We start from the raw sequence: 15,236 nt of genomic DNA, 5'->3' as shown, positions 1-15,236 counted from the left end.
ATGGGCAAAGAAAAACAATTTGTAAAATTTTCTTTTATAAATCTCCATACTAAGTATACCTACCTACAGTGAAAATGAAAAATAAGCTTTTACGCAAAATCATAAAAGACTAACCGATCCGGAAAACTCAATAAAATTTATTACAAAAGTTAAAAGTAAAAGCGAAAGAATTCGCTTCGGCGGTTCGGGGGCGTTCGCTTGGGGGCGCGGGGGGCCACTACTATGAGTGAAGACGTGCAACTAAAGTCACTGTTACTTTTGTTATCGGAGTGCTGTTATATTTCACTGTTTCTTTTATTTCAGGATATATTGATTTCAAACGTATGATATTTACACTGCAACAATACAACTTCAATCTGCGACACATTTAATTGAGACAAATATGAACTTCAAGCAATATTCGTTTTGATAATAACACTGTTAGTATTTTATCTATTTATAGATATATTATAGATATATATATTACACACATATACACATACACATGCATGTTTAAGAGTGAGATTTATTTAATTTATATTGTATAATTATTAAAAATTTGTTTTTTTTTTTTGCAAAATTTTTACACATCTGGAAGAAACTTGTTCCCACGACACAGGGAATCCTAGTGTGGGAGCAAGGGTTCTTATATTGTATGTATCATATTATTTTGGATAATAAAATTATTGAATTATTGAATTATATATATATTATAGATATATATATTATATTGTTTGTCCTTTAACTTGCAAGATTTCAAAGTAGGAAATGATATTTAAAAGCAATTGAGAGGTTCAACTTGGATATAAATTCAGAACAACGTTACTGCTGCAATATAACTAATAATTATTATTTAAGATCCATCCTCTTCACACACTATTCTAGCACCAAAACGACATTCAAATCACTGCTAACAACAACTGCGTTATAACAGTGATATTTCATAGCGTTATAACAGCTACTCCCACCGTTATAACAGTCACGGGTCGCTATATCTCACCCTCCGACCTCCGTCAGTACCGCGCCGCGCCCCGGCCGTGGCAGCCGCGATGCCGTCGAGCTGATGGCTCCGTTCGTCTGGTTGCTGGCGGCTTGCTGCCTCCGGGCCGTCGCCGCTGGCAATCCTGACGCGAAACGCCTCTACGATGACCTGCTCTCGAACTACAATAAACTGGTGCGCCCCGTCGTCAACACAACTGACGTGCTGCGGGTGTGCATCAAGCTGAAACTGAGCCAGCTTATCGATGTTGTAAGTTACGCTCATTATCACGTTAGTATGTATGGCCTATATTACAAGAACCACGCTGGTCTTTGAAAGCGTAAGTGCATTATGCAAATGGGAAATGCTCCATGGAAAAATCTACTTTCTTAAATACGTATCTTTTTTATGTAAAGATAGTGATAAATAAACAAAAAGGAATCAATTTTCAAAAGCCGTGATGTAATAGATACAACGATGTCACACTCGCATTAATTCATACTGCGCTTTTGCATAATGCCGTACAAGCCATTTTTCAAAGCGTTAAGGGCAGTACACACTCGTGTTTTCTGTATAGTGCGATGTTAGAAAATCTTTAATATACAAGCTCGTTCTTAAAGTCGTAATTTTCCTTAACGTAATACACAAATAACAGTTATATTTATTACTATTCGTGAAGGCTGTTGTTTATTAGAGATTTCCTAGAGAATGTTAATAACAATGACATAACAAGCTTTTTGGTACATATTTTATCATAAACGATATGATAAAAATGTTATTACATTGAACACCTACTCTAAAATATAAATATATCAATACTTCTTCCAAATTCGGCCTTTTACGGTGTGCATAATTCATTTTACCCTGTTTTGTAGATCGGCAATAAATTACGAGTATCATAAAACTTCTGCCATAAAATATTAATAAAAACAAAGATATAAATATCTCTTTTTATTTGAAATTTACGAGTGAAATCCTTCGAGTATGCATTTATGACATTATAATGAACTTCTGGTGTTAAAAATGTTATTGAACGCGTTTTTTCCGTAGGCTTATACATCGTACATTCCATTTTCTTAAGTACTCTCGTCTCTCTGGACCTAGGGTTGCCAAACTTTCATTTTAAAACCTATAATATATTTATATTTTTAGTATTTGTTCACTCGCAAACATTTTGTATAGAGGACATGTATTATATTGACGCTGTTATTTTATAGTAGTCCATTGAATGAGTCCCTCCAAGGGGGGTCTAGAGTGCGTGAGTTAGTAACGTAAGATGTTTCTTCGGAAACATGTCAAGAGTCCCTAGGTAATAAACATACTAAAACCCCGGGCCACTAGGAGGAGCCCCGGAGTGGGGGGAGGGGGGAAATGGGTCCATTTTTTCATTTTTCGCTTAAATCTCAAAAACGGTACATGTTAGAGAAAAACTTTCAAGGAAAAATTGAAAGGCCATAAAATTATCTACAAGTTGTACCTGAATCATTTTTTCCTATATCCTACCGTTTCTGAGTTATACGCAGAAAAACATGATTTTGGCTCAAACAATTTCAACATCAATCGATCAAAAAATATTTCTTTCTTCCAAAAAACTCAAATGTGCAACTTGTGACCAGTACTGATAGATTGCTCTTAATTAGTTCTATAATTGGTAAAATAAACACATTCCTCCATGGAAGCCTTTAGGAGGAATCGATTGTCAAAATATTATATTAGGGCAGTTTGAGTTACTGAACTTGATCTTTTTATTTTTTTCTTCCAAAAAACTCAAAAGTGCAACTTGTGACCGGTACAGATAGATTGCTCATAATTAGGTCTATCATTGATAAAAATACTAGATTCCACCATGGAGGCGTTTACGGGGAATTGAATTTTATTAGGGTAGATACGATACTTGAACTTTTTATTTTTTTTCTTCCAAAAAAACTCAAAAGTGCAACTTGTGACCGGTACCGATAGATTGCTCATAATTAGGTCTATCATTGATAAAAAAACCAGATTCCACCATGGAGGCCTTTAGGAGGTATTGAATTTTATTAGGGTAGTTACGATACATGAACTTTTTAACTAACTACCCTAATAAAATTCAATTCCCCGTAAACGCCTCCATGGTGGAATCTGGTATTTTTATCAATGATAGACCTAATTATGAGCAATCTATCTGTACCGGTCACAAGTTGCACTTTTGAGCTTTTTGGAAGAAAAAAATAAAAAGTTCATGTATCGTAACTACCCTGATAAAATTCAATTCCCCGTAAACGCCTCCGTGGTGGAATCTGGTATTTTTAGCAATGATAGACCTAATTATGAGCAATCTATCTGTACCGGTCACAAGTTGCACTTTTGAGTTTTTTGGAAGAAAAAAATAAAAAGATCAAGTTCAGTAACTCAAACTGCCCTAATATAATATTTTGACAATCGATTCCTCCTAAAGGCTTCCATGGAGGAATGTGTTTATTTTACCAATTATAGAACTAATTAAGAGCAATCTATCAATACTAGTCACAAGTTGCACTTTTGAGTTTTTTGGAAGAAAAAAAATAAAAAGTTCAAGTTCAGTAACTCAAACTACCCTATTATAATATTTGACAATCGATTCCTCCTAAAGGCTTCCATGGAGCAGTGTGTTTATTTTACCAATTATAGACCTAATTAAGAGCAATCTATCAGTACCGGTCACAAGTTGCACTTTTGAGTTTTTTGGAAGAAAAAAATAAAAAGATCAAGTTCAGTAACTCAAACTACCCTAATATAATATTTTGACAATCGATTCCTCCTAAAGGCTTCCATGGAGGAATGTGTTTATTTTACCAATTATAGACCTAATTAAGAGCAATCTAATAGTACCGGTCACAAGTTGCACTTTTGAGTTTTTTGGAAGAAAAAAAATAAAAAGTTCAAGTATCGTAACTACCCTAATAAAATTCAATTACCCGTAAACGCCTCCGCGGTGGAATCTGGTATTTTTATCAATGATAGACCTAATTATGAGCAATCTATCTGTACCGGTCACAAGTTGCACTTTTGAGTTTTTTTGGAAGAAAAAAATAAAAAGATCAAGTTCAGTAACTCAAACTGCCCTAATATAACATTTTGACAATCGATTCCTCCTAAAGGCTTCCATGGAGGAATGTGTTTTTTTTACCAATTATAGACCTAATTAAGAGCAATCTATCAGTACCGGTCACAAGTTGCACATTTGAGTTTTTTGGAAGAAAGAAATATTTTTTGATCGATTGATGTTGAAATTGTTTGAGCCAAAATCATGTTTTACTGCGTATAACTCAGAAACGGTAGGATATAGGAAAAAATGATTCAGATACAACTTGTAGATAATTTTATGGCCTTTCAACTTTTCCTTGAAAGTTTTTCTCTAACATGTACTGTTTTTGAGATTTAAGCGAAAAATGAAAAAATGGACCCATTTTCCCCCTCCCCCCACTCCGGGGCTCCTCCTAGTGGCCCGGGGTTTTAGTATGTTTATTACCTAGGGACTCTTGACATGTTTCCGAAGAAACATCTTACGTTACTAACTCACGCACTCTAGAACTTTTTATTCAATGGACTATAGTCATAAACTGTGTACCAAATGTCAAACAGATTAAGTGATAGGCGTGATTGATGAAACATAACACAAACACTAACTTTTACATTGTTCCACGTTGACCCGGAATTAAAAATGTGTCAGGAATAATGAAGCTTTCTACTGGTGCGATAATTCTAAAATTCAACGCACTTTGCCTGTATCCATTACCGACAAAGTAAAAAGGATATAGGGTCAACCGGGGCAAATGCAACTATGGGGCTATGGCAACTAGTTATCATAACTAATTTATTAGAGTTGTTGTAATATATCGCCACCTATGATTCAATAACTCAACGACTAATAAATCTTACAAGTAATAGATGGTGCCACTACGATGAAAACTATTTGATTGATAGGCCATTGTGTCAAACCGCTATTTTGAAGTTGGTGTGCGTAAAAACAGGTGTCGAGTTTTACAGACAAAAAAATTGTTTAGGAGTGATTTTTTGCAGGTGTTTTTGATTGGACACGATTATCACAAGCCGTTAAGCATATTTCATTTATATTTTTAATGCGTTAGTTGACTCTATTTTGTGTTATTGATGCAGTTACATTTGCCTCATGAAAATTTAACTGTGAGGTTATTGCAACTGTGAGGTTAGTTACAATAGCCCCTTATATTTTTGTATGAAACTAAAAACACTAGTGATGTGACAGTGTCGATATTTTTAATTTATTATGTCCTTCTTGGTGGTCAAAATATACTTTCTTTATGATTAATTAAAGAAGAACCATCGATTATTTCTTCGATATTATACCCAGAGACGGGTTCATAAGTAAAATTCAAATTAGATAAAAAAGCGTGGTTAAAGAATATAACTAAAAACGATAGGTAGGATAGTTCTGTGATTGTTCAAGTAATTTTTAGTAAACGGTTGATTAACTAATAAACGTATTTTGTTTGGTTTACGTTTTTAACAATATTTAACACAAAGAATATTATTTGTTCTGACCAAAAACTAAAATTGACTTAGTAGGTAGGGGCACTGTAATTTTTTTTATTGCGATTTAAAGTGGTAAATCAAAGTACATGAGTTTTATCTAAATAATGCGGCGCCATCTACGATCGCAACGTTATTGTAGCAATAGTTCCCTAATACCACAGACTAATAATAATATACTACGTATCTAATACACAATAGTACGATACAAATAACACGCCGAATAATAAAAAAATATCGATGAATAAGTTTTTTGCATTCCCCACACTAATTCTCTAGCAAATAGTTGCATTTGCCCCACAATCAGAAAAATAAGTTTTTTTCTGAAAACTAGTCCTTGCTACGCGGTAATACAGTTCAAAATCCTATGAATAACATGAAATCTCATAAATATATTCTATATTCGTTGTTTTATATGAAATAGAAGAAGAGTTATGGCAGTTAGTTGCATTTACCCCCGACTAGGGGTTAATGTAACTTTTTCTACCAATTTTAGGAAATATTCTCACTACCAGTTATTTATAAGACTACTGTATTGCTTGATTGGTTTAAAATAATCTTGAATAAATACAAAAAACAATAAATGGGTCAAATAAATGACCAAATATAAAAGGAGATAACTGCAACCGATCAAACTTGAAACTTGTTATTTTTTAGTTGCATTTGCCCCGGTTGACCCTATTGCTTTCTTTTTAGTGTTATTTATCACATAAAAGACGGTCTGTCGTAAGTGAAAACTGAAATAACCTACGATTTAGCATTATTAATTCATAACATTAGCATGTCGTTGACGAGAACCCACGAGCTTTTCCCATATCAAAAAGGGCTTAGCGCGGAAGAAATTTAGGTTAAAAAACTAAAGAAGTTTTTACTTATTAAAAAAACACACTGATAGAGCACCTCCCTCATATCAACGTTAAAAATACCGCTAAATAGGGCAATCGACAACCCTGGCCTATATGCAAACATTTCCTATATTCGGCTTCCACGATACAAGGCGCTGCGCCGTCTCCTTTCTCAATCGCTAACGAGTGGATTAGCGAACTTTTGCCGATAATGGGGACATCGCTGATTGAGTTATGTAAGTCGGTAAGTAGGACGTGTTTAATGAGATTAGTTCAATTGTTTTCCGCCATCAAAGGCGAGACATCTGTATTGTGTGGGTGTTTGATTCTCGAAGTTTCGGCTATTTTTCGAATGGAAAGGTGTCTTTATTAATTTATATTCAAGCGACAATTAAGCAGATCATTTGTTTTTCTCTTATGATTAGAATTCAAGCTTCTGTACTTATTTTCCTTCATAAAACAATCACCGATTCTAATGTGTACATAAATAGAACACAGATAATATAATACTATACAGTACCTAAAGGTGTTTGTAAGTAAGTATGTACTTACTAATTGCATGATACTGTTTTTTATTGTCCTATAAACTGTTAATAGACTAATAATACTAAGATAACTGTTAAAATACAAGTTTCCGACATCATTCATTGGGGGCCTTCACGGCCGGCCAGTTGAGTAGACTGGTCGAGGATCCTCCCTTTTTCGATGGAGGAATTCCACCTTCCTTCCTCAACACTGTTAATAGTAAAAATAATGAAATGAAACAACATTTAGAGCAAAATATAGATTGAAAACCAAACAATCGTTCAAAAACAACCCAATACACATTCCATAGTTCGTCCCTTTGTAAAAATTCTGGAATACCAATTGGATGCCATCACGAGTTTATATATATAACAGAACCTACAAAACTTCAAGTCGCGATAAAAGGTTTTTTTCACACTTAAAATGCCAGCGCGTCTATTATGTCTTTTGCTCTGCGTCTACTTTTAACGATTATTGTAGAGTTTGAAGAATTTAAATGGAAATGCTTGTAAAAAATATAAGATTTTTACATTTAAATATATCGATAAAGTGATATTCGATTCAGTTTTTAACCGACATCAAAAAAAGGAGAAGGTTGTCAAGTCGAATATAATTTTTGATGTTTGTTAGCATAGAACTTTCGACTTGGTGATACGATTTTGAAGTATATGGTATAATTTTTTCTTAAAAATAATTATTTCTATAGCATTAAATGTTTTAATAAAATAATTCCCAGCTTCCCATTGAAAGCCATCAAAATGAAGATCGTCATAAAAGCAATACCTCAGCTTCAGTTATAATGAATGACTGAATTGAATCGGTCACAACATTAGGGATTCGGACGGCGCATTCCTTTGAATAAATTTACATACCTGAGTTAAGTGGTTTTACAACTGTATTTATATACTGGAGAATATAGATTTTGTGGTATAATAATATTTAAACAATCTTTGTTTATTTCATTATAGTTTGAATAATACATAATACTTGTTATTGAAGTTACCTTCAAGTTATACTAGTGGTTTATCTTTGATAGAGTATTTATAATTTTCAAGTTTGCGTTTGAACATGCTATATCGTTTGTCGTATATTTTTGTCTTTCCATCTGTTCTATAAATATAATTAAATTTAAAATGCATCGTAGTGTTATCGATCTCTTCTATTTATATCTATTATACGGAAATCCTTCACTTTCGTGAAAGAACGTGTAGTTTTGAGCCACTGAAAAGGTGGTTATTTAAACCACCGAGTGTCTGAGAGGTGTCCTGATTTAGTATCTTTATATTTTACTAACTGTATATAGAAGAGCAAATCAGTGCTTATAATGACTCACCCATTTAAGATGTATTACAATCAATATATATTTAATTTGTTAATTCGTACATTTGACCCATTTACATGAGAAACACAATGTAGATCTCCATATTTATAGATAGTAATAATATTTACTATTTATAACTAGTAAAGTGTAGTTTTACACATATGTAGCGGTTATTGAACCCGTGCCCTGTATTTTCATTGCGCTAACCGGTTAATCGAAAATGTATCACAATGTTTTGTGGCTCTATGTCGATGTATTTCGACATAATATGTGCTATAAATCTAAAACCCTCTAATTTTCATGAACACGCTGTATACACAACTCTGTAAATTCAGTAAAACAAATAGATATAGTTAGAGTATATAGTTTAAACATCTTATTCTATCTATCATTTCTATACAAAGTGCTTCTAAAGTGTTTGAAAGCTTGTATTTATTGATCGTGTCTATTTGCAGCGATTATAGTATTTTATAGCTGACCCGTGCACACTTCGATGGTCAAATCATATTCTTATTTCGTATTAGTTTTAATCATAAATAGTAAATACCTATACTCGTAGAGAAAAACGAAGGTAAGTTAAATTAAACTGGAAAACACTTCAGAAATCGTTATTGAATAGGTATTGTGGTTCATTAAATTTATTGAAAAAAAGCAGACGCCACGATTTAGAATCAACTTCGGAAATTTTATAATCAACTTCGGAAATTTCAAGTTTTCCATTCTATATTCAGGTAGAGAAAGAAACAGAAAATAATGTTTTACATGCAGTTTTGCATTAAATAAAGACTTGATACTACCATAAATAGACCTTACATAAATGACTCTTAAACATGATGGTTGACCCTCACTTGGATGAAATCTAAATAACCTGAACGACTCATGTTTCTTTACTATTTTTATACCTTTCGTATAACATAATCAAGAATATTTTGCTTTAAAAGAAACAAACCAAACTAAAAAAATAATTCGCACATTTACTATATTGCACGCCTCATAAGCGAAGCGTTGAGGTGGGTACTACTGTCACTTCGCGCAAAACATCTGATTTTTCAAACTTAAAATGTCTTTATGTATCATACATTGCACTTGTAAGATAATACATACACACACATATTAAGAAAAAACACTATTTTTAACATTCATGATATTTTTGATGTCATTTTTGTTATTTAAACTAGTTAAAAAACAGTTTAAAAAAGTTCTGTCTTGGACGTCCGTGTGTCTGTATGTGCGGAGGATTTTCTTGTTAACACGATAGCGACCGAAATACTTTACTAATCGAGTCTTTTTTTTTCTCTTACGCTTGAGTATGCTCAGGAATAGAACCCTTTCATTTTTCAGGGTCTGATTCGATGTGGTATAATTGTTATTAAATAAACAAAAATAATAATTAATAAATAATTATTAAAAAAAAATTATGAGGCGTGCACTTTTGGATTTTCCAAACTATTTAATTCTATCTGCGTACCATAGGTACAATGTATCAACATAAATGACTAATTTATAGTTGAAGGAACGTGGCTACCACAGTATGCTTCTTTCTTAATTATTTTACTTTAAGGTGATGAATTAATTTTTCTAACATTTACGGCCCTTTTTAAACCTTCGTAATTTTTATATTATTAAAGTGGTCGTGATGAAAATTCTTGACAAGAAAGTTCAATAGTAACACAATACGTCTACCGTTTTAGAAACATGATTCCATGATATTTTCTCGATAGAAAAAAAATACAAAGTTCTCATTGTTATTTTATTTTAATCTCTGGCATCTTCAAAATAACAAACGTAAAGTTACGACTTTTTGGATATTAACTATAAAATATACAACCTATACGTCTACCGTGTTAGAATTTTGAAATATGCGATGGTTTTGAAATAAACAAGAAATACTTGAAATTAGCGCCTGACCAGCCAATATAGCGAGAGCCGCCCTGTACCTTCCTACCCCGATCGCTGCACGAGTCATTCCCGCTACGGCCGTCACACGGGGAACTTGTGTCGCTTGCGCAATCGTAAAAAAGGGTGACAACACGATAAGACACAATGAGACAAATGGGGACAATAAAGAAAATAAGAAGAAGAAACATAAAGGTTGGAGGAAAAAGAATGCTTACAATTGGAACAAATTAATGAAGTAAGTTGGTTTTATTTTAAATTTGATGATAATTGTATTATAGACGATGTTTGATATGTACCCCTGTTTTAAGTACATAACGAATGTGTAAGATTTTTTCATTTATAGCATAAATAATCTTTTCAGAAATCCGGAATCCAGAAGGAAAATAAACCCACTGATTGTTCACACTGTGAACCCACTCCTTCGTAAGTACCTTTATTCAGTCAAAAATGTATGTTATCAACGCTCTACTGGTTTTATCGCATGATTCCATTTTTAGCAAAAAGCAACAAAGTGCAAAGAAATAAAAAATCATGGTGAACTTAGTGGAAGTATGGTGGACGTAATATGGAATTATGGAACAGGAGCTCGTTGGAGTAGTATTATATTTTAAAAAAATACGAAAAAATTTCAAGAATTTCTTAGTAGGTGGTAGATAAGTATGTTGTATAAAGAATTTGATGTTGATATTTATTTCATTTATACTTACTACACCTGTGCGGGAAATTGCTTAGTACTAAAACCGGTTTATATTCATATTTACATAGTAATGTGAGTTTTCATTTCGAAAAATTTTGTGTAAGTATATTAAATTGAGTTCCTGGGTGATCTGGAAACACAATTGGGCCCGGAGGATGGCGCTGCAGTCACTCCTCCTAATCACATGAACCGATTTGGATGAATATTTGTGTGCACATTTCATTGTTGTGGGATGATTGGTTGATTCGTTTTCACATTAGCTAATATTATGTATTTTTGTTGTTAGAAAGTAAACTTAATTTAATGTTTATAATACATTATTATTGGTATAAATAAGCCAGTGTTCGTCTCACATTGCTGTACCTGCCTACCTATCCTACCAGGGCCTAACTTTGTTCTGGCTATTTTATTTTGATTATTTGTAATGAATAATTACAATTATAATAGAGTGCAAAAAATAAATACATGCGTCAATATATTTTGTGTTTTTTTTAAACAATTTTTTTATTTAAAAAAATATCATTCCGACCGCGGCTTTGCCCGCGTGGAATTAGGTTATATCGTGAATCCTGTTTTATCCCACAGAAGTGTTCAGTTCGGATAAAAAGTATCCTATGTGTAAATCCAGGCAATTAGCTATATTTTATCAAAATTGGTAATGTAGTCTTGACGTGATTAAGTAACAACTAACAAAAAAATATACAAATTAACATCCAAAGTTTCGCATCAGTTTTACTGTATTAGCGATATCTTCCACTCTTGACTTTGACTGAGAAGAATTAGGGTTTATAACTTCTTTCAGAAATAGTACCTTTCATTTCTGGGCATGATGTAATATCTACGTCAGCATCTAATTCTATCTAAATCAATTCAGTAGTCCGCGTAATTAGGTACCATTTCATTTTTTCAGAGTAACAATATTTTTTGTTATTTTAAAGATTATTTATAACCTGTATTATTTTGTAATAAAGTAAACATTACGAAATAATAATAATTAATAATTATTAATAATGTCTAAGTAGTTGTTAAAAAGAAGATAATTTTGTGTTTATAAGCAAGAAAATAAAACCAATAAATCAACAATTAAATATATGTATAACAATATTATAACTGTATGACGACTCCATACATGTTTGTCCCGAGTCGGCCAGCGGCAGCGCGGCGAGTATGCAAGAATGACTTCGCGCACACCCGCGTTCGCGATAGCGAGCTATTAGACTCCGCCCGCCAAGAACTGGATTTTTTTTTGTGTATCGTCTTAATGTGAACTAGTATATGTTTACAATGGTACTTAGAAATAAAAAGATGACAAAGTGTAACGCTGGCTACTCACGTACTGCCGCAGGGGCGATATTGGTATAATCTCAGTTGGAGCAATTTCAGTTGTTCTCTAAATTGCCCCTGCTTGCCTATACACATAACAATTAAGGAGCCAATTATCGGTCCAATTCCAATATTGCCCCTGCTGCAGGTACGTGAGTAGCCGGTCTAACAAATAATTTAATATGAGGTTTTCATCCACACCGTACTGTGCTTACAGTACGTATACGTATATATGTAGAATTGCACTGGCTCACTACTACACTCAATAGTGCGGGCACACGTCCATTCCAGTCCGGCATCGGCCGTCGACTGACTAATGACAGCTAATGACAGCTATGAGCTATCCCCACCACTGGTGTACGTGAGACAATGTATGTATCTATTTCATATCTATTTCATAGATACACTACACACACTCACAAAATACATTCAAAAACACATAAACGAATAGTAATGAATGTCGTCTCGAGAAACAAAAGCTTTTACTTATAAAGGTACTACACAATAGCTTACCTTAAGTTATAAAGGAGCTACACAATAGTTTTGCTTAGCTTAAAAGCGAGTGTACAGGCGCGTGCTTACTTCGCACTTAGATACTTAATAATGCAAGTGCTAACGCGACAATGTCGTTGACCTTTGTAAAAATTTACTTTTTACCATTTTATGAACATTGTCAATGCAGAAAATAATTACCTTCAGGACCATAAAAATGAGTAAAACATCAATCGTTTTTATGCCTTTTATCTTTCTCGTCAATTCAAGTAAATTTTCGCTTGATTCATGTTAAATTTCGCAAAAAAATATTATTGGAAGTCGAATGTTATTAATAAAAAACCAACTCATAAAGATTTTCTCGTATCGTATTCCTCCAGATGCAATTTAATATAAGCTGTTTCAACGATCCATTTTCGTTACAAGCAAGCCGATAAGTTTTCCGTTCGCTAAACCGGGACGATTATATAATTCCCTGTTTTAGACCGAACACATCACAGAAAAGCACGATCAGCATTATACATTAATAACAATACTAATTCTATTGACAACTTAACTACGTATACCTTTATAGCACAATTTATTAATAAGTAAAAAGTACTTATAGTATTGTAAATTGAACAAAATCATTTAATTCTTCAAAAAAATCAAATATTAGTCAATATTATTATTATTGGATCATTCTTGAGTTTTAGACAAAAAAAATTAACAAATTGAATAAACGCATCGCAAATTACTTCAATCAATACACATAAGCATTCCGAGAAAAGTCGAAATCAAGAAACGTAGCAAAAAGCTACGCGCTCGTAGCACCCAGCTACGATCCGTAGCAATCTTCGTAGACAAAAAGTTCCAAAAGTTTCCAGTGGAGAAATTTGAATGGAACATAAAGATAATGACACTGCAGCTTTCCGGAATACAGATGTATCTAGAACTGTTACGTAAATGTGTTTCCATTCCACGTTATTTACTATTATGTTCTGTATTTATTACTATGTTCTACGATTCCGTGGCGCAGTTAAGGTTAATCAGGATAAGGATTGAGATGTTGTAAATAATTGAAGACGTTAGATGTTTGAGTCATATGTAAATGATCCTTCCCAAAATGATTTTAGACGCGGATTCTGATTATTGCTACAGATACTCTTAGTAGTATGATGATATACTAAATTTGTATTTTCCATAATATAGCAAATTAGTCGTTAATAATGAAATCATTATAAATATTTGTTATATTTGTAATCCAACCAATTTATCTGAACGTTAAAGAAGCATCAGCAAGAAACACGGTAACGACACAAAAAACGTAAATTTTCGTAAGAATTTGTCCAATTAACTTCACAATGAAACGTTTAATACAATCATTAAAACTTCTTCAAAGCAAAACCTTCACACGTATTTTATTTATACTCTTATTTTCGTTACCCACGCAATTATTACTTCATAATATTACGAGCCCATAAAACCCTAATAAAATACCTTCTAGAACATAAATATTTAGTTACAAGGTAATTGAATAAGGACTTGATACACAAAACGGTAAATGTAAGGGAAATGTTCTGTCTGTTATTTGAGGTCTATTGGTAGTTTATTATTATTTATTGATGTTATATAAAGTTTGTTCTTCGTGTATCTAATAAGTTGAAAGTTGGTTTATAGTTACTGTCTAAGTATGTATATACCTATAGCGATATATAGTATTTTATAAATATATCCTAGGTATAGTGTTACTAAATATGAGCTTTCGGCTTCCGGCGAGCTTCCGCCCGCGGCTTCGCCCGCGTGGTGTTTTGATAAAAGGTAGCTTATGTTCTTTCTCAGGGTCTAAAGATTGTCTGTGCCAAATTTCATCAAAATCGGTTGAGAGATTTAAGCGGGAAAGCGTAACAGACAGACAGCGTTACTGTCGCATTTATAATATTAAGTTGGGATAGCGATATATACTATCTATAAATATGTAACTTGAGTCTATAATATTATATTTGTCCTCTTATAGGAACTATTGCATGTTTCCTTCCTAATTTGATTTTTGGTTACGAATTGCTGTATACGATATTTTTCGTTCCTTCTTCTCTTATTCTGTTTAAAATGATTTTTTAGAGCGACTTACAAAGGAGTATTTTCACCTGTATAACTGTACATAGAGAACTAGCAACGTTCATAATTCTCAATTATTTCTCAATTATGAGAGCACTAAACTCAGTTAACTAGGGGACTATAAACTGTCTTGCAGTAATCGTACCTCATCTACTATGTAATGTCTTAGTTTATCTTCATACTAGTATTTCACATTTTATATCAGTTAGTTTAATAGTTAAATTGGACTTAAAGGAAGTGAATAGCATTATAATATTAATATCTAAAATAAATGTAACTACGACTCTAATTAATTATTTGTTTCATCAAAATATTCAATAAAAAAATTATTTTGTTTGCTGTACTAGAATAAGTCTACCAAATATTTTTGTCATTACCTTCCTATAATGATAATATTCATACTTTTTTAGAATGTAAATTTTATGTGCTAAACTTTACGTACATACAATTTCTGCGGCGGTCTTTGTATTACCAAGATCCTAAATTTTAAATTTTATACAGTTGACAATTTGACTTTAAAAGATTAAAAGTACGCTCTTATTTAGAGTTAAT

General features: G+C 32.7%; 2 protein-coding genes across 2 annotated transcripts in view; both read left to right on the top strand.

Moving 5' to 3' along the window:
* Positions 1 to 15,236, top strand: part of Gpdh1 (Glycerol-3-phosphate dehydrogenase 1) — a 362,977-nt gene that overhangs the window by 107,505 nt on the left and 240,236 nt on the right. The window lies entirely within an intron of this gene.
* nAChRalpha4 (nicotinic acetylcholine receptor alpha4) overlaps positions 1,037 to 15,236 on the top strand; it is a 69,434-nt gene continuing 55,234 nt past the window's right edge. The window contains exon 1 of the mRNA XM_089700303.1: positions 1,037 to 1,228. Within this exon, the coding sequence (XP_089556429.1) occupies positions 1,043 to 1,228 (186 nt within the window). The 5' untranslated portion in view covers positions 1,037 to 1,042. The remainder of the gene's footprint in view (positions 1,229 to 15,236) is intronic.

Source organism: Colias philodice, chromosome 10 (genome assembly GCF_061535455.1).
Source record: "Colias philodice isolate Cphi_HAF_F1 chromosome 10, ilColPhil1 Martin Lab GWU primary, whole genome shotgun sequence".
NCBI classification, from domain to species: domain Eukaryota; kingdom Metazoa; phylum Arthropoda; class Insecta; order Lepidoptera; family Pieridae; genus Colias; species Colias philodice.
Note: the sequence above shows the minus strand (reverse complement) of the source record. Positions and strands in the feature narration are given on the sequence as shown.